General features: G+C 35.7%; 1 protein-coding gene across 3 annotated transcripts in view; it reads left to right on the forward strand.

Moving 5' to 3' along the window:
• drosha (ribonuclease 3 drosha) overlaps positions 1–24,890 on the forward strand; it is a 211,651-nt gene that overhangs the window by 36,630 nt on the left and 150,131 nt on the right. For all 3 annotated transcript variants that reach the window (XM_081764743.1, XM_081764745.1, XM_081764744.1), the window contains exon 2: positions 4,698–7,750. In XM_081764743.1, coding sequence (XP_081620869.1) covers positions 4,746–7,750 — 3,005 coding nt within the window. In that variant the 5' untranslated portion in view covers positions 4,698–4,745. The remainder of the gene's footprint in view (positions 1–4,697; positions 7,751–24,890) is intronic.

Genomic DNA, 24,890 nt, shown 5'->3' on the forward strand with positions numbered 1-24,890 from the left:
CTGAAGATGAAGTCTGATACATTGGCCTCCAACCACTGTTGTGTCATCCTTGCCTTATGAGCTGGCGCAGAATCCTGCTGGAAGGTCCAGTGATCATTGTTAAACATGGTGTCACTCAAGTCCTTCACAATAGGCTCCAGAACAGTTTCCAAATATACCCTGGCACTTGTTTTTACACCTTGCTCTCAAAAGTGAAGTCTGGTGTGGTCTTCATAGCTCACCCCCCACCAAACCATGACTGAGGAGGGGTGATGACCTCTCTGATCCTTAGGAACTCTCCCACGAGCTTCTCGAGAGCTTGCTGCATATATCCTATCATTTTGGCTGTTAAAGCTCTCTTCAATGGTAAAGATTTTCTCCTCGGCAAAGAGGATTTGCTGATGTCCATTGTTGGCGTACCGCTGTACGAGCTGTCTTGCTTCAGTTTCCTCTGATGCTTCAGCTGTGGTGGCAAGAAATGCTCCGTGCTCCGCCGATAAGCTCTGACCTTCAGGTCTTTAGAAATAACCTGGATATTGATCTTGGAGCCATGTTGAGCTCCCGTGCCATGATCTTCTGCTTCCGGAGTGGATTTCGCCGCACACAAGCAGCCACTGCTTTAACAGCTGCCACTGTTCTCACACTGCGAGGGCGACCATCCCTTCGCCGGCCACGTACACTGTCGGTCACAGTAAACCGCTGGATTGTGCGGTAAACAAATCTCTTGCTGATTTTCAGAAGTTTCAGCAGTTTGAAAATCTCACTTGGTGAATTTCCACCCTTATGCAAGGTAAACACTGCAACTCTATTTTTGAACTCACTCCATTCCATGCTTAAGCGAAGCAGATCCACCCGTTCTCTTTCCCTGTTCGACACACACTGGCCTGGGCTGACCTTGAGCTAAATTGTACCTTGCCACCTGCACAACAGGTTCTACAGTCAAAGCCAAAAGTTTGTGACAATATTTATGGCTAGACTAGGTATTAATATTCCTTTATAAAAACTGTTTTTAATATTATTATTACGGCGCACCATTTTCAGATTTCTTTCGCGAGTCGTTGACCAAGTCGTTCCCCACCAGCGTTGCCAGACTCACAGCTCGGAATTATTCCAAAACCTGATCGAACTTATGCCAGATTCGGTCAAATTATGCTAGATCCTCATAATTACTAATTCAGGAGTTTAAAAAAACGAAGTTGAGATACGATAACGTAACTTAAAATACACAGAGAGCAAGAATGCATGGATAGAAGTCAATACTTCACGCACCAAAATTTTAACTCAACTAAATTAATGCAGTCGTTGCCAGATTCAATGGCGTATATGTCGTATAAATGAATGCAAAGTTTTTGTTTACATATTTTGAAAGAAAATTACTTCGCAGCATAAGCGGAGTTGGGAATCGTCTGCTGGGGGGGGGGCAGATTTTTGGTCGGTCTCGGAGCTGTCATTTTAGGAATAAATATGATCATGAAGTCAGAAATAAAGATGGTGAAGTTGTCAAAAAGTTGGGGGGAGAATGGCCCCCATAGCTCCGCCCATGCGTCGGAGTTAAAGGATTAGAAAACCCTGGGTGGAGCCACAAAAAAGCCCAAAGACGTTTCGAACTTACTTCGAAAAATAAGACTGCCTGTATGGTTTACCGACTGTATGAATCAATGGAAGAGGATACATTTCTGCCGTTCTTTTTCTTCCCACGACCAACTTCTTTCTCATCTCCAGGTTTTACGGCTTTTTGACAAACTTGCTGAAATTGTGCTAGATTTGGGCAGGATGCTAAAAGCAAGATGCTAGATGCTAGAGACATGCAAATTATGCTAGATCTAGCATCATTATGCTAGATCTGGCAACGCTGTTCCCCACAATAGGCGTGTCGTGCAAGTAACCAATCACACGTCAGGTACTAGCTTTTACCTATTGCTTCCTTCTCACAGCTCAGAACATTGTTAACTATGGATAGACGTACAGCAGTAATTACTTTATGGGAGTTGGAAGGTTATTCTGCAACTGCAGCTAGCAGGCGAGTAGGTGTCCCGGCCTCTACAGGAAGGCGATGGATTCGGAAATATGGTGCTACAGGTCAGACTGATAATTTACGATCTCCTGGTCGTCCGCATGTGTCAACCGAAGCCCAAGATGCGAGATTAGTAAACGAAGCCCGGTTAGACCCACTAAGGACGTCTAGACAGCTAAGGGAGGTTCCTCTCTTTCCTGGTAGTAAGCATACAGCTCTGCGAAGGCTTCGTCATGCTGGGTTACGTGGCCGTGTTGCTGCCGTGAAGGAAAAACTCTCCGGCGACCACAAAATTTACCGTCTCGCGTTTGCACAGGCGAATGTGGGTCTCAATTGGGAAAACGTAGTTTTCTCAGATGAATCCATATTCACATCAAAGGAGGGACGCAGTTTTGTGTATCGTCCGAGAGGCACCCGATATGACCATGGATATGTGGCTGCTTGCAATCGCAGTGGCCATGTATCTATTTTATGTTGGGGTTGGATTTCCAGTCGCGGAGCAGGACAGCTTCATAGAATTGAAGGACATCTGGACAATGCTCAGTACTTAGACATTATCAATAATATCATGGTGCTATCTGTACGAGTATTTCAGCCTGATGGTGTAATTCAGTTCCAGCTATACCAGTCGCCAATACATACTTCCCGTGTGATTCAGGAATGGTTCGCAGGGCACCCTGAGATTGATTTAATCGACTGGCCGCTCGTGGAGCAGACCTCAATCTCATGGAAAATATGTGGGCAGAAGTGAAGCGTACTCTAAGGGAAAGTTGGCCTGAGGCAGATCCACCAAGAACTCAGGATGACCTGTGGCATCTTGTTTCCGAAGCATGGCTGGAGGTAGGGGAAGGAGATAGATTTGTCACCCATGTAATAGATTCCATGCCCAGAAGAATGGAGCGTGTAATAAATTCAGAAGGGTCTTGGACACAATATTAATGTCCCCGCCTTAACTCCCGAAAACAGCCCTTTTCAGGGCTACCTAAACGCTTCTGAAAATATTTCTAGAAGTAAACCACTCCTTGTATCCGATTTCTGTGCAATCCTACCAACAAAAGAATGATAATTAGCTGTAGGTTTTGAACTCAAGACCTCTTTATTGGCAAGTCCGTACTCTACCAGTGAGCTAACATGAACACACAAACCCAATCTGAAGAAACACGATTTTCAATTTCTGGTATTCGATGACGATGATGCTCATATACTTGGCAAATGTTGTATTCAACTTGGGATATTCCGCAACACACACACACACACACACACACACACACACACACACACACACATAAACAAAGCGAAAGAGAGAGAGAGATGAATATACAAAAGCATATTCAACGTATTCGAATGAGACTAAGTAACGACATTCCGTTCTAAAGAGAATTTGTGTTTCTTCCCGTGACGTTAAGGGGATCGGGAAAAGTTATGTGTCTTGAAGCAGGATACGACTTTGGATACTCTGTTTATACACTTTCTATATCCGTAGGAATATATTGTATTTCACGAATGTAAATGACATGCTGTAATGAGAATATTGAGAAGTTACATCTGTATGACAAATAGATGCAAATAAATACACTACATAACTTATTTATTGCTATTAAATGATTTTCTTAACTTGTATTTACATCCTCATATATAATACCGACCTACTGTGAAAATTATCCCAGATGTTATATTTTAAACATAATAATTACTATGTTCTGCAATGATTATGTTATATATACACAACTTATGTATTCTAATGTAATTATTTTATATAATTTTTCATGCATTGCGGAAAATATAATTTTAAAAAAAGGATTAGCCTAGACGGAATTCGAACCCTCAACCTTATGATTTGAAATCCGACAGCTTACCAATGAGCTAACACAACCTTCTAGCGATGTATAACGGATCTCAAGATAATTTTGACATTCATATCCATTACAAACGCTGTTTCTGTTCTACTTTGACTTTTATTTTAGTACTCAGGCGATAATTATGTTCTGTTTCTTAACTTTGAGCATTCTTTTACATATGGAAAGATTCCTTAACGTATTTAAATGTTCCATTACGTATGGAGAGCTAAATGACAAACAAGCATGTGCTAACATTAAAAAAAAAAGGTTTCGAAATATTGTATCATTAAGTATTTCAATCAATGTTGCTTTTTTAAACACTTGGTAACAAGTCTTATTATATTTAAAAGAAGAAAAACACATCTGCAAACTTTTTCCCGATTGCAAAGGCTGGCTTGGAGGTTCGAACCTGGCTTACTTTTTCCCGAAGATACCCGAAGCTGGACTTAGAAAATTTTTGCCTCAAAACACCAATAAAGAATGCGCTCAACCTTTTTGAGACAAGGTGTACATACCACAACAAGAATTATAACTCTACCTGTCTCGATAGCTGAATGGTGGGGCTCCGAAGTTGACCATTTTCCATGTCTTCTACAATTCATATATTATACTTCCCGTCTTTGATGGCCCATTACTTGGCGGGAATTTTTTTATTTTTCAACAATATCTGAGATGGTGATGGTACATGCTCTGCCTGAAGTGAAATGGAAGGCACCCATAATGTATGTTTCACAAAACTCGTATATGTTAAGGTAGGATTTAATACCAGAGGATGTGCTTAAATTTTAATTAATAGCTTAACGTTGTCTATTTCTGTTTGTTTTCGTTGACTTCTAAATGGATTTATTTTCTTCTTTTTCCCCTAGATTGTGATATTGCAAGTTTAAGGTAAAGAATAAAATCGCTTGACAAGAATGGAGCGGAATTTTTTCCCACATCCAACAGATGGTGCCCGAATGGGAAGGCCTCTACGACCACCACACCCGAGAGGAATGAATCCGTTTCGTCCGCGTGGAAGATTTCCGAACATGCCGCCAAGGAGACCAATGCCTCCAGGATTACCGCCACCAGCTAATCAGTTTCCCCCACCTTCTGTGCCTCCACCTATCCGCCCAAACATGCCACCACCTAATGTTTCACAACCGAATAACCAATTCTCAGCTCCCCCCAATTTTTCAAATGCTCCATCTGTTCCTCCACCTAACTACACAAGACCACCAGGACCTTCAGTTCCCAATATGACACCCCCACCTAATGTATTCCGACCACCACCACCTGATTCATCAAATATTTCACATCCACCACCTATTTCTGTACGACCACCTCCTCCTCAGAGTGTGTCCAGTTGCCCTCAACAACCACCCCCACCTATACCATCCAACTGTTCACGACCACCACCTCCTGTGGGACCACCCTGTTCTGGTCCGCCTCCTAATGTCCTTTCAAATTCTCGACCACCACCACCCAATATTCCGACAAACAATTTACGATTACCACCTACGGGTCTGCCACCTAATTGCGTACGACCGCCGCCTAATGTTCCACAAAATTACTCACGACCGCCTTTTCCCAGTCCCCCTGAATGTTCACAACAAAATTCTATGTCTGCTCCAACACAGATGCCTCCTGGCCATCATGTACCACCTCCCGTAAGACCATCACCTGATCCTCGAGTGCCGAATTTTTCAGGAATTCCACCGTCATCTTTACAAACCCCTCCAAATGTTATGACACAAATTCCTCCACCCCATACCATTGGTGGAATACATCCCAATGTTCCTTCTCAGATAAATCCTAGTGTAACATCTTCAATTGTTCCCTCTCATCCACCTCCTATAGCGTCTCATACTGGACACGAAATTCATTACTCCAGCCCACCTGGTTCGACGACATCATTGACTCAGTCAAATGCTGGTAACCAACAGCACATCCCATTTGGAGAAACAAGTTTCGGAGTTATACCAGCACAAACTGATCTAAATAACCCACAGCACCATGAGAGAGTTTCCACTGATATTTCCTCATCGTATGCTCCATCTTATGCAAGTAGTCAATTATCTTCTTCACAGACTGATGGTTCTTTGTCAGTCACATCCACACGTTTTGATGCCTATGGAAATGTATCTTCTGGATATGCGACGTCAGAGGATAGAGTTGGAGACCCACTTAGTTCGTCATATGACAAAGAAGCTGAAAATGATCCAATTACTGAATTCTTAAACAAATTGAAACAACCGAGAACTAGATCTAAACCAGATTCAGAATCAAGATATGACAAACTTTATGATTCAAGGGACCAAGGTTCGAGAAGATATGGAGATGATGGTGACAGATATACATCGCGACACAGAGGATCTAGAGCTGTAGAAAGTTCTAGGAGAAGACCGAAGTTCGATGATGATCAGGATAGTATCCCGAATGAAGAAGAAAGTTACAGATATCGGCGAGAATCAAGCAGGTCATTCAGGTCGAGCAGCCGAAGCCCCCCGAGGAAACGGAAACGGTCAGAATCTCCAATAGGAAGATATAAAGAAGTCAAGAAGAAATATAGACCTCCTAATTATGATGAACATTATAGAGAATATTCAAGAAGTCCGGAACCTCTCAGGGAGCGAAGATGGAGTAGGAGTTTCAGTCGAGAAAGAACTCTCCGTGGCCATTCAATATCCCCACCACCACCTCCTGCTGGGAAAAGCGGTTCGAGGAAAAGGTCTTACAGTCCTGAGGATATGGATCCTAGAGATGATAAAATGAAGGCAAGAAGTCCCATGAAGAGTCCTCGAATGATGCCAACTCGAAGGTTAAGCTCTCCGAGGCCCCAGAATCTTCGAGAAAGAAATCAGTCCTTAAGCCCTGTAAGAAGCCCAGTGAGAGGTCCCTGTAGGGAACATTTAAGAAATCCAGATCAAGGCGGCGGTGACCCAAGAGATTCCGGAATGCAGCCGAATCTTATGGTAGAATCCCATCATCGGGAGAATCTACCTTCAGAAGACCCCAGAAACTTTGGAAGGGTTTCACCAAGCCCCAGAAGAGTTCCACAGAGGGAGAAATCAAGGAGCCCTCCTGAACCACATGTAGAAAATATGCAAGAACGGGGAAGTAGTAATTTTGACAGAGAGTTTAGTCATAGAAGATCTTCAGCTTCGCAAAACGTAAGAAACATGAGTCCCAAAAGAAGTCTCAGCCCCAAACGATACAAAGTGATGAGAAATTCAAGAAGTCCGCATAAGTTTGTGAATAGTTCAGAGAACGTGAGGCCTCGACCCACAGGCACTAATGCGTCTCCAGGTCGAGAAGGTAGAGAGAGGCCAAGTGGTGACTTTCAGAATGTAAGAAATCCTCCTCACAGCCCTCCTGAAAGTTGTAGACCGAGAAATCCACCTAATATGAATGAATTCTGTGAATCAAGAAGTGTTGGAAAGAAGCCACCTAGTCCTGACAGAATGACAAGCGAACGGAGTAAGTATGCACTTATGAGAAAATCTCCACATTCACATAGGACTAAAGCTGTTTCAAGCAGTACCAAAGAGAAACACAGAACTGCTGCTACCAGTGAATCGAGAAGTAGAAATCATAGTATGCCTAGAAAAAGGAGCCCTTTGGTAGTTTCCAGAGGTAGCCCTTCAGGTTCACGGCACAGAAGTCGAAGTATTTCTAGAAAGAAGAGCCCAATAGTTGTCAGAGAAGGCCATACGACCACACGGAACAGGAGCCGTAGTGTGTCTAGAAAAAGTCCTCCAGCTTCCAGATATGGTTCTCCAACATCGCGAACGAGTAGCCACAGTATGTCTAGGAAGAAGAGTCCAAGTTCCAGAAGTAGAAACCAGGATAGGAAAAGAGGGGGAAGTCCAACGATGTGCAAATCCAGTTATGGATCTGGCGGTGGTGTGTCGAAAGATAAAACAGTTGATCAGTTGAGGTGAGTAAAATCTTTTGATTTTGAAAAGTAATTTAATTAGAAAAACTGTTTTCCTATCTCCACCCATATTCTGCAGCATGTGGAAGTGCACAAACTGTTTTCCTATCTCCAGCCATATTCTGCAGCATGTGGAAGTGCACTTTTTGTATTTGTGTCATTCTTATGTTATCATGCTTGGATATATAGATTTATTATAAAGTATTGTTACAACGGGTGATCATTTTATCACGTACATCTATCCTTTTTTATAAATCCATAATCATTAGTATTTATTTCGGCAGTTTGTCACCCTATGATGGCACAGTGCTTCGAGAAATCATGTACAAGAACTTGAAGAACCGAAATTTTATTTATAGTGTCAGTGATAAGGCGTACTTACATTTCAGTAGATGCAAGTATTAAACTACAATCAATCAGCATGTATACAAAGCATCTTTGCACTCACAGTAGGGTTTAATAAATACTTGACGAATTAAGAAGCTTCATTTTTCCAAAGCTATACGAAAGAAACTTGATTATTTAACTGATCAAAGCTGACGTACGTGACTGTGTGTTTCAGAATGACGGAGTCACAGATGTCATGTTCTTCAGAGGTATATTTTGGTGACCACCTGACTTCTCCGTGCTTATAACCCCATCGGATCGGTCATCAGCTGATCTCTTTTCAGGAAAACATCAAATAGATCTTAAAATAGGCCACACGCTTTATAAGGTCCGAAGTAGAACGTTACGTACGATATCTTACCTTACGACATATGACCTCCGACATGATAAAAATAGCTTTCATTTGCATTGAAACTGGCATAGCATAAAAATTATACTTTGGTATAAAGGTAACCAAGAAAGTTCTGCCGCTTTTTGTGGAGGTCTGTGTTTAATTGGCCCTTAACACCGAGAGTAGAATGCGAATGGAGATAAGGCGAAGATCAGTTGTTGGTGTGGGTATATCCAACATACTACCTGGTTGTGGCAGTTCAGTTATACCGCGAACTTGCGTAAGGACAGAGTAAACATGGGACCTCCACAGAGCGTCATAAAAGCATGTATGCTGTACGAGTTCAAACTGGGGTTAAACGCCGCTGCAGCGGGGCGGAAGATACGCCAGGCCTTTGGTGAGGATGTCGTGACTACGCGGACGGTTCAGTGGTAGTTTAACAAGTTTAAGGACGGTGGCGAAACACTAGAAGACGCACCACGTACTGAAAGACAACACATGTACAAAATGACGATCTTCAGGCAGCAATTGAAGCGAACAGTGGCCAGACATGTGAGGAACTAGGACTACAATTCAGTGTGAGTGGAGAAACTATTCGGCAGCACTTCCATCAACTTCGGAAGCACTACAAGTTGTGTCGATGAGGTCTCACATAATTTGACTCCGGGTCAGAAAGCAACGCGAGCAGACACCTGTGTTTCTTTGCTGTCTCGTCTGAAGAAGGAGCCATTTCTGGACAGAGTGTTGAAGTGGATCCTGTACGAAGCTCCACGGCGCCGTCATCATTGGTTAGCATCCCATGAACCGGTTCCAAAACAGCCGAAACCAGCACTGCACCAGAAGAAGGTCCTCCTGTGTGTTTGGTGGACTTCTCGCGGCATCGTGCATCGGGAACTGCTATCAGCTGGTCAGAGCATCAGTGCAACTGTGTACTGTCAGCAGTTGAGTTCAAGAAAAACTCATATCTCTGGAGCCAGCACTTCTGAATCGCAAAGGGGTCCTCCTGTTACAGAACAACGCTTAGCCCTGCGTGGCTAGGATGACCCGGGACACCATTCTACGCCTTGGATGGGAAACACTATTGTATCTGCTATACTCCCCGGACATTGCACCGTTCGATTATCACCTGTTCAATTCCTTTGACAATCACCTTAGAGGACGCCAGTTCAAATTCCTAGTAGAGGTGCAAAATGCACTTGATAGTTCCTTCGCTTTACGGCCCACCAAGTTCTATCGCTATGGAATCCATGGCCTTCCAGAGCGTTGACAGAAGGTCGTCGATGCTGATGAAGACTATTTTTGATCTTCCAGGTACATCTTAGATGACATATCGATGTTCGAAGGTGGTGGGTGGGGTGAAAAAACGACAGAACTTCCTTGGTTACCTTTATAGATAAGTGCTTTAGATGTATAAACAAAGTACACAAACTGTAATAGAATAGTAAGATATAATGTGGTCTGTCAGCAACAGATGGACATTTTCAGTACACAATGTAATGTTGTCATGTTCGATTCAAAGATTCTAGTCGATTTCATACTCAGTTACTTGTACAGTTGGCATGAATTTACTACAATAATTTTTATAAAACAATGGTAGATCTATGAGATATCTATCATTGAGATAAGAGTTAATGTACGAGATGAAATGATCATCCTGTTTTAAATTAGTATGATACACATGCCAAAGCAACAGTGAATATCAAAGAATCAAGTGTGTAACAAGAAATAATTTCCTTAAGGTTAACGTTAAAATTATAACATTGAAAATGAGGCAGAATTTCCTCTGAAGATAAGAACATACTGATATTAAATCCAGTACACGAAAATTAAATCATAATAAAGAGTTAGAAAAAAAAAAATGCTGTAAGAAACCTTCGAAACTCAAATACTGATTTCACTTAACTTTTGATGCTTATAGGTAATAGGAATTGCAATAGGAATGTATGAAAAGTACAATTAAGCGTTTTTTAAAGTAATAATTTATTAAAACAGTAGAGAAAATTACAAATGTGTATTAAAGAATTAAATTTGATTGAATAATATTTGTTAGGTGTTTTATGTTATACTATTATCATTTGTAAGTTTCCAACGATGCATCAAATATGAAAAACAACGTTGTAGTAAATGAAACATTTTTTATTCTTTATTCTGATCTAAAAATTATTTCGCCATACAGACTCTAATTTATGCTTATGTTCGTATTATAAAAAATGGTGTTTATAATATGTAGCAATAATATTATGTGTTACAGTGTAACTCAAATGAAATCAATATATTTAACTAACTAGAATGTCTGCTGTATGTTTGTATAGTTAGAGCGTTACAAAGGAAAAATCACAGAAGAAATTAAGCTATAGATGGAGGTTATTTGCAATACTGTACATTTTGTAGCTTTCGTGAGGCCGCAAATTGTATTGTAAGATTATACTATTATGCCAGTTCTATAGTATCTCTAAATACCAAACAAGTATCGTGTAAAATATTTCTTACAATGTATTGATGTATTTAAAAGTCTTTTACTTTCCTAAAATTTCTTCTCATGATTCACACTCAAAATAGTACCTTACAACTAAATAAAAGTTAGAAAGATATGATAAACAAACTGAAACCTAAGAGTGTAATTTCTTTAATTCGTCAACAATGTGGAGAATTTAGAGTAAATTTAGAGTTGCTAAGTTTACGAGCAAAATAATGTGCATATTTATTCTGTGAAATTCGACTTATGTTGTGTTATGGTACAATCAAGCGTACATACATTATAGTTTCATCTTCATATACGTTGAAAGTTTAACAACAAATGAAGGATGTATATTGATAGTTGCTCAGTGTTATTCATTGTAATGCTAGTAACTCAACGTATGTCACGATAATTTATTTCTAAATATATTTATAGAGTGTATATGCAAATACAGTATTACTATTTTAGTGTAATATGTTATCTTATAAACAAAATAATTTTATTTGTTGTCAAGTTAGTTGCAGTTATGGGGCAATAAAATACATTCAGATTTTGGCTTTCATGGATAAGAACTGAGCTTTCAGCGTTTGTTGTTAAAATAAATTTCTCTCCATCTTTGTAACAGCGTTAGGAAACAAGGAAAATAACTTACCATTTGTGCAATAGTCAAAAAAACAAAGAAAGTAGCATAATTAGGTTCATGAAAAGTTACTTAATATAATGTCTTTAGAAAATATAATGAATAATTAGAATCAAAGGAGCATATTATGAATTCTAAAATGTATGTATTTCAAAGGTGCTAGAAACTGTATTATATTATATTATATTTGCAACTGTAGGACTTCCCCGCAGCCGTCTGGCTAGTGTACTTGTTTCACGTTTTCACATGTTTAAGTGTACTTGCATCACAAAGCCTGGAATAAAACTCCGAGTGGTTGAATGATTTTGTCTAAATACTAAATCTTGGCTTTCATAATCTTGTTACATAAGGATACATTCGTTAGATTCCGTACCTTTTTTTAAAAAAATAATTTAATAACAACGAACAGTATGCCAATTTGGAAATCAGGTCTTACAATACTTTGCAAAATGCTATTGAATGAACTAGAAATTGTCTTCAAGACGTTAAATATGGTATAGAAATTATATGATACAGTCATATACTGTAAAATATGACTACAATTACGGAGTCAGCTATACCCATAGTTGTTTGACCTGTAAGAAAAGACATTTTGTATATACTAAATAGTTCATATTCCAAAAGTCTCTTGTTAATTTTTGTTGAGTTACTCACAAAAATTCAAAGAAATATAGAGTACTGAAACGCAAAATACGTGTCATATTAAACAGTAATATATAGGAAGCAAATATTTAAAAAACTTACGTTGAGATAAAGAAAATTCTAAAATATACATTAAAGTTTTCTCTTTGGAACAAAATGTACATAGTATTACCTATTGTGTTGATAACTGATATATATAAAATCTTTATTGAATATGCATTGTTACAGGAAAGAGTGATTTCAGGTCTTTTCATACAACACTTAACTTCATCTGTAACATTTAATAATTCAGTGTACTGAGTTATGAAATTTAATTAGTTACAACCTCCCAAGCTTGAGGAAACTGCCAAGTACCAAGTTGATTGCCAAATAGCTTCTTTTGTAGGATCGAAAAATTGAAAGATTTTCTTTGGCGATATCTACGGTGGAAGACGAAATTGTGGTTTACTTTTATTTGAAGGGCTAGTAAATTGCCCTATTATTTGGTTCGATTTTGACTGTTGTCTTTTTGGGAATTGGTGTTCCAGATTGAGTTACTTTGGTTTTATAGGTTGCAAGGTTCATAGACAAAATTTCTATCGTTGTAAAATAAAGTGTGATTTTCTTCATATGAGGTGTGTTTAAAATATATTACTTTCTGTTGTAGGATGAATCTGTTAGAGTAACAGACTTTTGGTTGACAAGTAAGGTAGGTCTATGCAAAGATTCAAGAGAGAGAATTTGTATAAATATTAATTTAAACTCGAGAATGCGTCGAAATATTTATTAATGCTGAAATTATCAATTGAATCTTCCCCCTCCACACACACACATCTTCATCTGCACTTATTTATTTACACACGCACACACATTGCTGTTTTAATCACATCTCATTGCTTCTATTATACATATAATGAAACAAACCAAAATATAATGAAATATGGTTAAGCTTACTCGTAACATTCTGAAAATGGAATACATAAACCATTCCATGATTTATGGTATGTAGCAAATACAGGGTGTTTCAAAACAACAACGACAACGTTTGGGAGGTAATTCCTGATACCAAGTTAAGACAAAAAGTATAGACCAACTTGGGTGCACAAATGCTTCCTTTCGGAGTTATAGGCTGCCGAAATCATGAAAAATTGAACTTTCAAGGTCCATAGCTAAAATTCTATGGGATCTACGTAGTCGGGTCAAGACTTCCCTTAGGAACTAATATGTGCGCTATCCAAAAATCCATGTTTCAAAATCCTGCGGTACTTCCGCTACAGTTTTTATAGAGGGAGTTTGGCTACGGGCACATAATTTGAAGTACTCACCAACTTCCTCTATAAAAATTGTTGCGGAAGTACCGAATGACTCTGAAACATGGATATTTGGATAGGCACATATTATTTCCTAAGTGAAGTGTTGACCCGACTACGGTAGGTCCAATAGTCTTGGAGCTATGGACCTTTAAAGTTAATTTTTTCATGTTTTCGGCAGCCCATAACTCCGAAAGGAAGCATTTGTGCACCTAAGTTGGTCCATACTTTTCGTCTTATTTTGATGTCAGGAATCACCTCCCAAACATTGTTGGTGTTGTTTTGAAACACCCTGTATAATAGCTACAGGTGCACTAATGTATCTAGTCGCTCATTGGAACTTAAATTGTATTTTGAAAACTTTACCTGAATAATTACGCTTGCCGCTAACATGCTGAAAACACTGAATAGTTAGAAAACATTATCTCAGTGAGTAATTTGTAGTAACTGAAGAAAATTAAAACTACCAGTGATGTATCACTTTAACTCGTAGTTCGAAATAACATGTGTGGACTTTCTTCAACTTTTTGATCTGCGAAGATCCCTTGAGCCATGGTTCTCTTAAAACTATGATCCGATCCACATGTTGAACTTACTTGAATCCACTTATAGTTTTATCAGAATTGTACAGATATGCTGCATCTTTGAAGTATCTGTAAGAAACAACACTTAAGTAGAACTCACTAAAAGTTTTTCCTTATGTTGATACTGATGTGCTACTTCTTAAGAAACCAGAACTTCTGTAGCATTTTTCGTTAATTCTTTTGTACCATGTGACTATTAATGGTGTCACATCTTTGTCCAAATTCCCTTTGTGTAGATTTAAACTTTGATTTTTTTACCGTAATGAGTTCCTGATGCCAGTTTTTTGAGAGAAGAAAATCAATTTGTTAGCTTTTTTCAAAAGAAAATTCTATTGTTCGCCTTAACAGTTTTGTTTTTTGTCCAGTTGCTTCAGGCCAACTTGTATAGTTTGGCACATAAAATGATACCTTACTTGTTTATTGAATAGCGTTTATATTTTTAAAAGAAAGTTTTTTTTTTCTTTTCTTTCGTAACTTGGTTCCTACATATCGCATAATGATAATGTAGGAAACGTCATTCACGGCTGTTTTACTGTTTGCATAGTGAGGTTCTTCATAATTAGTTAATGAGATGGGATCTTGGCATGTCTTGTGGACAGGATGATCTCTACACCTTTTACATCGAATATAAGTGATTTTCATCTTTTAGTGACATATTGATAGCATCCCATTTACTCTGCGTAAGAATAGATACGGATGATTTTGTGTTGAATTTAATATAGAATAGAAAATAATGTAGTCAGGCAAATACACAAATGAGATCTTTTACATTTGTTACCTGTTTGTAAGTCATCAGTTAATATATTACGATAAATGAATTCATAATTCCCAATAAATGATTAACTTGATTTGGGAGATGTAGGCCTCTTATTCCTTTGTTTTGAGTATTGGATGAGTTGTAAATTACTTGAATTGAAAAGTGATTTAGTGAGATTACATCAATGACCTTGAATTGGTAACGCCTCTTGTATCTGGAATATAGTTTTCAGCTGATAACCATCTACCTGATGGCTTCGTGGAATGTCTTACATTATCTTACATAAACGATTTTGTATAGTGGTTTATGTGAATATTTTAGTAGTAAGTGATTTGGAAGCAACTTCTTCTGTTTCGTGATGCAACATAAGATCAGTTATGATTATCATAGTCTTCATTTGTAAATAACTTCAGAGTATGTTAAATTGCTTACTTTATTATTTAAGGAAACAAATTCGCTTTTTTTTTTTTTTTTTTTAAGGTTATCTTCTCATATCGAAGGACTGAAATTGTTTTGTGAATTCACTAGATGCAGATTCTATTCGACAAGGATATTCATTAATATATACTATGATAAAGATTTTACTTCTAATTGCAAGATTCTAATCTTTGTACTTTGTTTAGTTTCATCTCTTTTAATAATGATTGTAAGTTCTTGTATACATTTCTAATTTGGCACTTCATCTTTCTCATTCGTCTTTTTGTTTCTCTGGGTATTGTACTTCACAAATTTGGCTTTCTCAGACTCACAAATCCATTGGTACAACCCTACCAACACTTGTGATTTAAAAATGCGGCAATTCTCTATTTCTTTCCCTCACGTATTTCTTCAACTAATTCTAACCGGTGGTTGCTTTTCTGGTATCTGGGAGCAATCGCTAACATCTTTATCCTTAAAACTTACTCGAAAAAGTGACATCTTTTGAGGGACTACAGAGATATTTTAGTCCTTGCAGTTTTTTCTGAGGACTTCGAGTGTGTCTTGGAGGCCTAGTGGCTAACGCGTGTGGTTTCTGTATATGTGGGCCCAGATTTGATTCGCACTTGCCTTGGTACAAACCTGAGCAGTAGTTCTGCTCCCATGTTAAATAGTAGGTCTCGTGTCATAATCTCGGAGCAGAAAAGGAACGTTAAACTCAAATGCTTCGCCAATCTAGTATCTTTAATTCTATAATTTGGATCATATTTGATCACATGTTGTTCTATAATTGGGACATATTTGGCCTCATGTTGTGTATTTTTTCACTAGATACGAGGTATTGTACAGGGATAGATCTATCGTTACAAATCCCTTGTTTTAGCTCTTTTATGTAATTCTCAGTACAACAGGTGAAGAGCGAATAAAAAAAAGTGTCGTTTTGAAACTTGTAAGGTCAGTTGTCATAAAGGTAATCTTCAACTTGAACATATCTTTAGTTAAGCTAATTCGCATATTGTTGGAAAATCTTGTGTACCAGCTTTCAAATCTTTGTATTTCGTTCTTCTTTCTCCACTTCACCAAAGGTTATTTGCCTCCGATTTCTCACATTTTTGGTACTTTTCCAAACTTGGAGGGTTGTGACTTTGAACATTTTTCACATTTAAACTTATTTTCTAATTCATTCTAGTTCAATAATTTGTTCTGAAGTTGCAAATTGTAGTTTTCTATGTAATCTAGTCTGAAATGGTTTTAATGTGAAACAGAGTACAACATTCCGCTACATTAATTAAATTAATTGATTTATTTGTGGACTTGAAAGAAAATTCCATTAATAATTTATGTTCAGCTTCGAATATTGGCTTGTATTTGGATGTGTAAAATTTATTATTTTGCTTGTGTCATAATCTAAATTTGTAATATGTTTAAACCATTACACACTAAAATGTATTGTACTTGTAAAACTTATATATATTTTCTTCATGCCCTCATAACATGCCTCATATACATGTATATATATACAGTATGCGGCAAAACAAACAGCGGCAAATCACATCGTTGACATTTATTTATTTTTTATTTATTTATTTATTTATTTAATACAACATAATATAACATAAGAAAGGTTGGCAAATGGATGTCAACTAAATGTTACTCAACACATGTAAATTTACAAGGAATCATTCCTGTACACCATATGTTCAAAATGAACATTATGTCGCACGTATTCTTCATAGCGGTCCTATAGTTCGATGAACATGTTAGTGAACACGGTTTGGTGGAATGACAAAGCAAATGACCGAATCTTTTCTCTTAACTCCGGTATAGTGGTAGGAAGTTATCTGTTCTGAAAATTGCTTCCTTCAGCATACCCCGTATGTAGGCATCTGGAGTCATGAGGTGAGGGGAGTGGGAAGGATATGAAAAATCCATTCCACAGGAAATCAAGCGATGTCCAAACTGTTGTGAGCAGAAGGGTAGGTGACTCACTTGCAGTGTGGGCAATAGCTTCGTCTTGCCGCATCCATTGTTGTTATAACGACAAATTTTTCGTGCGGTAAAAGCCGCACAAATCATGCAAGACAGGGCCAATAATCAATTGTCGATTGATGTGGCGATCAAAGTACACATGGTTTTTCATCACTGAACCATACGTTACTGATGAAATCTTCATCTTCATATGCCATAGCTAACACTCCAGAGCAATACAGTAAAGGTCCACGCTAAACTGCAGTGAGACGCTGCCCCACACCGTATGAGCGGAAATATCGCTCGACAGTAAGTAACTTCTTCTCTGTTGTGAGCAACATTATCTTCGCACCAACTGCACACTATGCTAGTCCACACACAACTGAGCACACTTATGGCACTCACAGCTGAGTGCACCTACATTGCATCTGAGCGCCACCCTTACGCGAAATTCAGTACTGTTTGTTTTGCCGCATACTGTATATATAATATATGACAAAAGCTTAATCTGGTATTATATGAATGTTTAAAGAAGGAGAAAGGGGGAATACAAAGTACTGTACAAAGTTAATGTGAAATATTCTAATCATCTTTATTCACCGACAAAATTTCATGTAATTATGACGATGTTTATATATTTCTAAAGTTGTGTGTTAGTAGGAAAACGTATATAAAAGATTGAACATAATTATATCACATCCTATATCAGAGAATAAGTTAGTTACGATACACTACTTTGATTCATGATACCTCACGTGCAATAACTGCGAAAATACGTTACTAACTAGCACCATTAATATATTTGAGTGATTTTGTTGGAATGTTTGAGAAAATATATTACTTAATTATGTTAATATGAAATAGTTCTACTTTCAACAGCACTATTATTTAACTCTATTTATAATTTTCTCTTTTCCTGAAATTTCCATTAATTACTTATAATTTTAAAGCTTGAGTTTAAAATATAATTTTGATAGCTTACAAGCGTGACCAGTTCTGCTTCTCAATTCATTTCGTGGAAAATGTTCTATCTTTTGCTGATTTGTATGTTCGTTTAATCTGTTTGTAAGCTTAATTTTCTTTTGAATGTACATTTTGTTATTACTTGTGAAACTTCTATCAACATGTTCATTCAAAGGAGAGTAAGTGTAAATCTAACTTAACGAGATCATACTTTGTCGTGAGTTGGGTGATTCCATATGATAGTTTAGCGAACTCAGTTTTGAGACCTTGGTACTAAATAAACTGAAAGTATTGTAAGCAGAATGCTTATCCACTTTATATCAAGAGAGATGGACAGTTCATGATTCAAAATTATTTTTTTCACATGATAAGAGAAAATGAAAAGTAATAATTGTTTCTTTGAAGAAAGAGAAAAACGAGAATTTTGGTTAATCTATAACTATTTTTTTTTCTTCAAAAATAGTACTCTTTAAGAAGTACTCGCATAATTCCTAGCCTATGAAATACATTTTTTTTTTCTGAACATGTTTTCAAGATTGTATATCATTTCAGAATACATAACACGTTTTTTATTCTCGGTCATATTTTAATTTTCAAAGTATTCATAATAGAATAGCTAATTACAAGAATAGTAACTACGAATTACAGAATGTTATTTCTTAATAGAGTAGTGAACACACACCACACAAACTGTATTTATATATTTTTAAAAAGAAGTTTGTTATTTGTGTGTAACATGTTATTAGATAATTATGCTCTATTTGTTTGTTCTCGGAAACATGTATAGAAACAAAATATATTATGACTATACTTCAGTCTAAAGTTCATTGTAATATGTTTGTATATCATATTAAATGTTGAGTCTTGAAAATGCTACTGAGGGAGTATTCATTCTGTTTGCCTTCAGCAACATTGCTTATTGTTGGTTAATCAAAAGAGCTTGTTATAGTGCATTAATTGGTAGATTAATGTTTGAAAAAGGAAACAAATGTTTGTTGTAGTGGAAAAGTTAGTGAACTTAGGAGTAATTCCAACAATTAGTACTGTTTTATGTTACATTATAAGACTTCCGTTGGTACTCTTATGTTTGGTTTTCATTCTGTATAACATTATGTACATTGTACAGTCATGTTAACAAGATCTATTCATCTATTTTTTTTTTCTTCAAAAGTACTGGAACAGGTGGCTCAGTGGTAGAGCGCTTACCTCTGGTTCATGGCGTTCCTGGTTTGATCCACGGCCAAGTAAGTTTATGGTGGACAACATCGTGTCCGTGGGTTTTCTCGGGGTACTCCCGTTTCCTTCCACATTATCATCCCATCAATTATTTCGCCATTACTCACTTATCTTAATCATCCGTCCCCCTTAGCCTAAAGGGCATAACGTGGGACGTTAAACTGAAAGATTTCATTTCATTTGAAAAGTGTTGGAAGCTTTAGGTTAGTCGATCGCATTTAGGGTTGCCAGATTTCCAAAATGTATAAAAGGACGCTTCTCCCCTTCATCACTGAAATATTCCACGATTGTCTGTATTTCAGTTGATTTACAGCAAACTTATCGCCCTTATATACAAAAGAATAACAAAGGTAATAGAAAGATAAATTTACATATGCACTTGTGATTCACCAAAAGAAAGCAGATTTAGTTATATTTCTAGTGACTTCGAGCTGCTTCGATTAGAGCGTTATTACTTATAACTTGCTTTGCAGTGTAGTATACATACGTTTTTCAGATTCGTTATCAGCATCACCAATTTGTACCTACCGTAATGGCATACAAAGTTTAAGTTCTTCTTTCACTGTATTGATATTGAGTCTATTGAAAGAATTTGCCCACAGAAATTTTATTTTTGAAAATATATTCTCATATTCAGCATTGCAGTTGGATATACAATAAATGTAAGAGGTTAATATTTTATAGTTTTTGAAGTTTGTAGGTAAAGAGCATTCCTTAAAAATGAGTATACAACTATTGTTTTATCCGTTTTGATGTAACGTACTTTAGCTTCTCAAATGACGTTATTTTCATAATCAAACAATATTCTTCATATAATTCCTTATAAGATTTTTTTTTTTTTTTTTTATATATATACGAATTATGTTTAAGCCATAAAGGACAACAAATGTATCTAGTTACGTACAAAGGAGGATATCAGTTTTACTCCTTCAAAACGGGACGATCCGGCTAAAAGCCGGACTTCTGTCAACCATAGTCGCGTAGCGTCCTTTTTAAACACCAAAGCTACATGAGACGTGGATCTGTAGTTTGGAGGGACATCTCAAATACCGTAATGCGTTCAAATTATTAAAAAACTGTAACACTGGATATTGAACTCGGGATCACGTACATCAAAGTCACATGCGCTATATATCTGCTAGACCAGAAGGGATAGGTTGTTTGTTAAACGTAAGACCTATATGTAGTATTATGTTCTGCCTGTGGCCATGAGAGGTCTATTCTGGAATTAAAAATATTCTTTTATCTTTCTATGTAGCATGGCTGTACATATTGAATGTTTTATATTAATATGGAAGTAATATTTCTCATTCAGAGGATTATGCATTTTTGTATTTATAATTTTTCGATAAATGTAATTAATAATGGAGTAAAAGTTTGTAAATTTTCACTGAGGTTTAAGTGAAAATGTTTTACACTATTATATAAAGTTTTCAGTATTTTGACTTATTTCTTATAACTGATTACACTGCTTTCAATTCATTGGTAATGTAATCATAGACAATGTAGCCTGTGCTACATATCAAATATATTTGTTTTAGTCGTTGATGGTATGAACACTGTACTTATTACTTTAATATTTCGTATAAAGTATAGTGTAATAACATAAAAATAGTTCGTGTTCTTTTCAGTTTTGTAAAATATCTTGATTTTGTGGTGTAATCGGACAAAACAGATTTGCCTAATGGTGATATATTTTCTTGATATAATATTATAAATATAAATATTGATATAATATTATAAACTAAATTATGAGGTAGTATTTCCAAGAAGTTATAGCTCAAATAAAATATATGTATAGTGAGCCGATACCCATAGTCTATTTTCAAAATAATTGTGAACTGTACTTTATTTGAAACTACTTACATACGAATTAATAGCCTTGACATAAGTACATGTATATGTGTAATAAAAGACTTCAGATAGAGGGAAAGTGTATAGTTTAAAATAATGTACAGAAGCAGAACTATCAAGAAGTAGAAGTCTCATCTTTTAAAACAAATTTTTATATCTAAAGTTGATTATTTCCATAAGTCTCCAGTTACCTTGTAACATTTAATACTAATATATTACAGCTGTTAATATTAAGCTAAGCTTTATTATTCGGTAAACATTAAGTTTCTTTGTTATTATTCAGTACTTTCTAGTACATCTTGTGTATTTTGCATACAAGTTAGTATGATTGATTAGTTACGTATATATTAATGTGTGTGTTTATTTGCTAATTTATGCGAATAGCTTCGAAAAAATTCCTGATGTATTTTATGTGCGTACATGACTAGAGCTTTCCAAAACTATTTTATATATATATATTATTCAGGCTGTGAGAAATTTAATTATTGCATTTAATAAAATGTAGAAAATATGATCAATACTGTTCGTGGTACATGTATGAAACGTGACTCGCAGTTAATGTGTAAACAGACGTGTAGGCGTTGTTGCTTTTGCTGCATAATATTAATATTGAATGTAAAACTGCTTTCCAACTTACTTCAGAAAAAAAAAAAAAAATCAAGCACGGTTTTGTCGTTCTTCTATTAATATGAAGTGTTGAGATTCACAGTAAAACTCAGTTTCCAATATTGTATATTGAGAAATGAAAGTTGGCTTGCAAACAGTATTAAAATCTGATTTAAAAACTATATATATTTCATTAAGTAAAATTTATTCTGTACTATCGATGTTCAGGTAATCAGAGTTAAGAGTAGTTTTCTTAAACATGACGATATCATTTATGCTATAAGTGGCATATTTGCTGTTTATTTTAAAATAGTGCAGAAGAGTTTGATTTCAATTTTTGTAAAATTCATTTCTGTATGGAAACAATTATTTTCTATTAAGAGTATAAGAGAACTAAATTGTTCTGTCACTTGTAGTCACTGTGAATGTTAAAAAATAGTCACACAATGATAAGACATTGCTGGCAAGAATTTTTTTCTTTTTTCATAAATCGAATGTTACCAATTTTAATAATTTCGCATAATAACTTGTTTTAAATTTATATTATTGTTGTTATTCTTGTCATTTCAGGAATATAACCTTTTAGAATGAAATAAGTTCTTTTTTTTTCTAAACGTATTTCCTAAATATTCTTTGAATTAGATCCAAGTGAAATATGGGTTATCTTAATATTGAGTTCGAACCTAATGCTTTGATGTACTTAGGGGTATATTTTAAAAATACAACATTTTAATATTGTAATGGATTGTTTATTTTTGTAGCTGAACAGTTTTTTGCTGTGTTCTTCGAATTGAAAATTCAAAATCGACAATATATGTTGTCGAGTACGTATATTTCGAATTAATACAATATGTTTAATAAAAACAATGATGAATTTTGTATATGGAAAAGCATAATTAATGGATTTTCATATATAATTCTTCAGGTATACCTGTTTTCATGGTAGTACAATAGTGTACAATAGTGTTGATTGTGGCACTAAGGTAGATATCCTGGCTATTTGGTAGTTTTGTAAGGGGTCATTCACCTTTCTCTAAAAAGCTGTATACGCTCATTCATATGAAAATGTATATGCATTGTAAGCTGCTTTCAAACCTTTATTATATTATAGTAAAGAGAGGTGGGTGGCTAGGTTTTAAAACACATTACTACATAATGATATATTCACTATAAAGAAATTATTTAAAAATATGTAAAGAAATATTCATAGAAAAAGTATTCTAGTGTGCCATGTTAAAGGGTAAATAGGGAAATGACAGATTTGTTAAGGAACTAGCATGAACGTCTTTTTAAATCTTTGTAAATTGAACATTTCAGTCACTCAAGTTAACTACAATACAAAGCCTAGTAACGGTTGTATTAGAGGTAGGGTATACGAGTAGACTGTTAACATGTTATAAATATATATATTACTTATGACGGAAACTAAGAATTTGAATCCTTGTTAAACGTATTACATTGCTAAATGTAAGTAAATTTGTAAATCTGTTTGATGTTTAGTTTTAGTTGACAAGTAAATGAGAAACGTACTTATTTTTTTGTAGCTTTGTCAAGAAAAATAGCTGTATTTATATATTTTCCCCTGCTTCTAATTTTAAACTAATAGCATGTACACTCATGTCCAAAATGATTGTCACATATCTCTTGACTGTCTTCTTGTAAGAATATAATTTGATAATGATTTTGCAGGGTACTTTTAATACTGATACTATGTGTATAATCAGGAAATGTATATTTGTGGTAAATTTCATAGGAAAAGAATTATAAATACGAATATTAGAATGAGTAAAACAAAATGTTGCTAAATGGACAAGAAAGTTTTATTTTCGTTTTATTGTTCTTATTTACTGCTCTTGAAATTTGCCACATACATGTCTTTGCCGATTATACACATACTAACATTATAAGAAATACTAGGCTAATTCGTTATCAAATTATATTCCTACAACAACATATTTATAGACATGCGACAATAATTTTGGACATGAGTGTACATTCGCATTCATTTCGTAGGAGAGTGCAAGTTTTGTAAGCTAAAACTAGTCTTTAGTAGATTCTACCATCTGTCAAATTTTCAGTGTTCTGTTTAATGATGGTAATCGCAGCTCCTAGGTAGGATCAAAAGTTACGATTATGTGTTATCAATTGAAGGGCATGTAGAAAAACAGTGGTATCCCTTATTGTAAACATCGGTGAATTTAGTACAAAAAAACAGTGATAACACTCAGTGTGAGTTGAATTGTGAGAGTGCTATTGTCTTTCTGTACTGATTTTTAAAATGAGGTTTACCAATGTTTCCCTGTAAGCCCTTGAATTTTGCATGATAGATATTGCAGAACCTCTAAATGTCACTTTGAAGTTAAGTATCAGTGTCGATTCAAAGATCGTATGGGGAACAAGGTTACACTATTACGTGAAGCAAAACTTCATTACTATGTATATATAACTGTTGATAGAGTTAATATTTCGTGCATAACATTGTAATTGTACTGATTAATTAGTGGTGTAAGTATACTGCATTTTTCGTCACAATTCAAGTTTTAATACAAGGCAAATTTTAATCAAATATTTGTATGTGCAACTGAAATCAGTTCACTATATTGTTATTTAAGTTTAGCATGTTTTTCAGGCTCATTCTGTTGCACCATATAACTTGTTCATACATATAGTTTTTTCTTTGAATAGTAGAAAATTAACTGTCTGAATTGTAATATATTTTAACATAGATACTGTGTGGCACATTTTGTTTAGGCTAACTAACACTTACTCAGGACACATAAAAACTAAGATTTTAAATCCCAAATTATAGTATTTGATTTCTTTAGTGTTTCACAAATCTGATATTGCATAATTGCACTATCTTATATTGCTGGATTATATTCGTGGATTATTATATACTAATGTGTGCCCAAATTATTTTGTTTTCACCCCCATGGGAAAAACTGGTGTAAATGCACACTAAATAAACATTGGGAAGGGAAAAACATATCGCATATCTTGAAACAGAACCA

This window comes from Thermobia domestica, chromosome 7 (genome assembly GCF_964235325.1).
Source record: "Thermobia domestica chromosome 7, izTheDome1.hap1.1, whole genome shotgun sequence".
NCBI lineage: Eukaryota > Metazoa > Arthropoda > Insecta > Zygentoma > Lepismatidae > Thermobia > Thermobia domestica.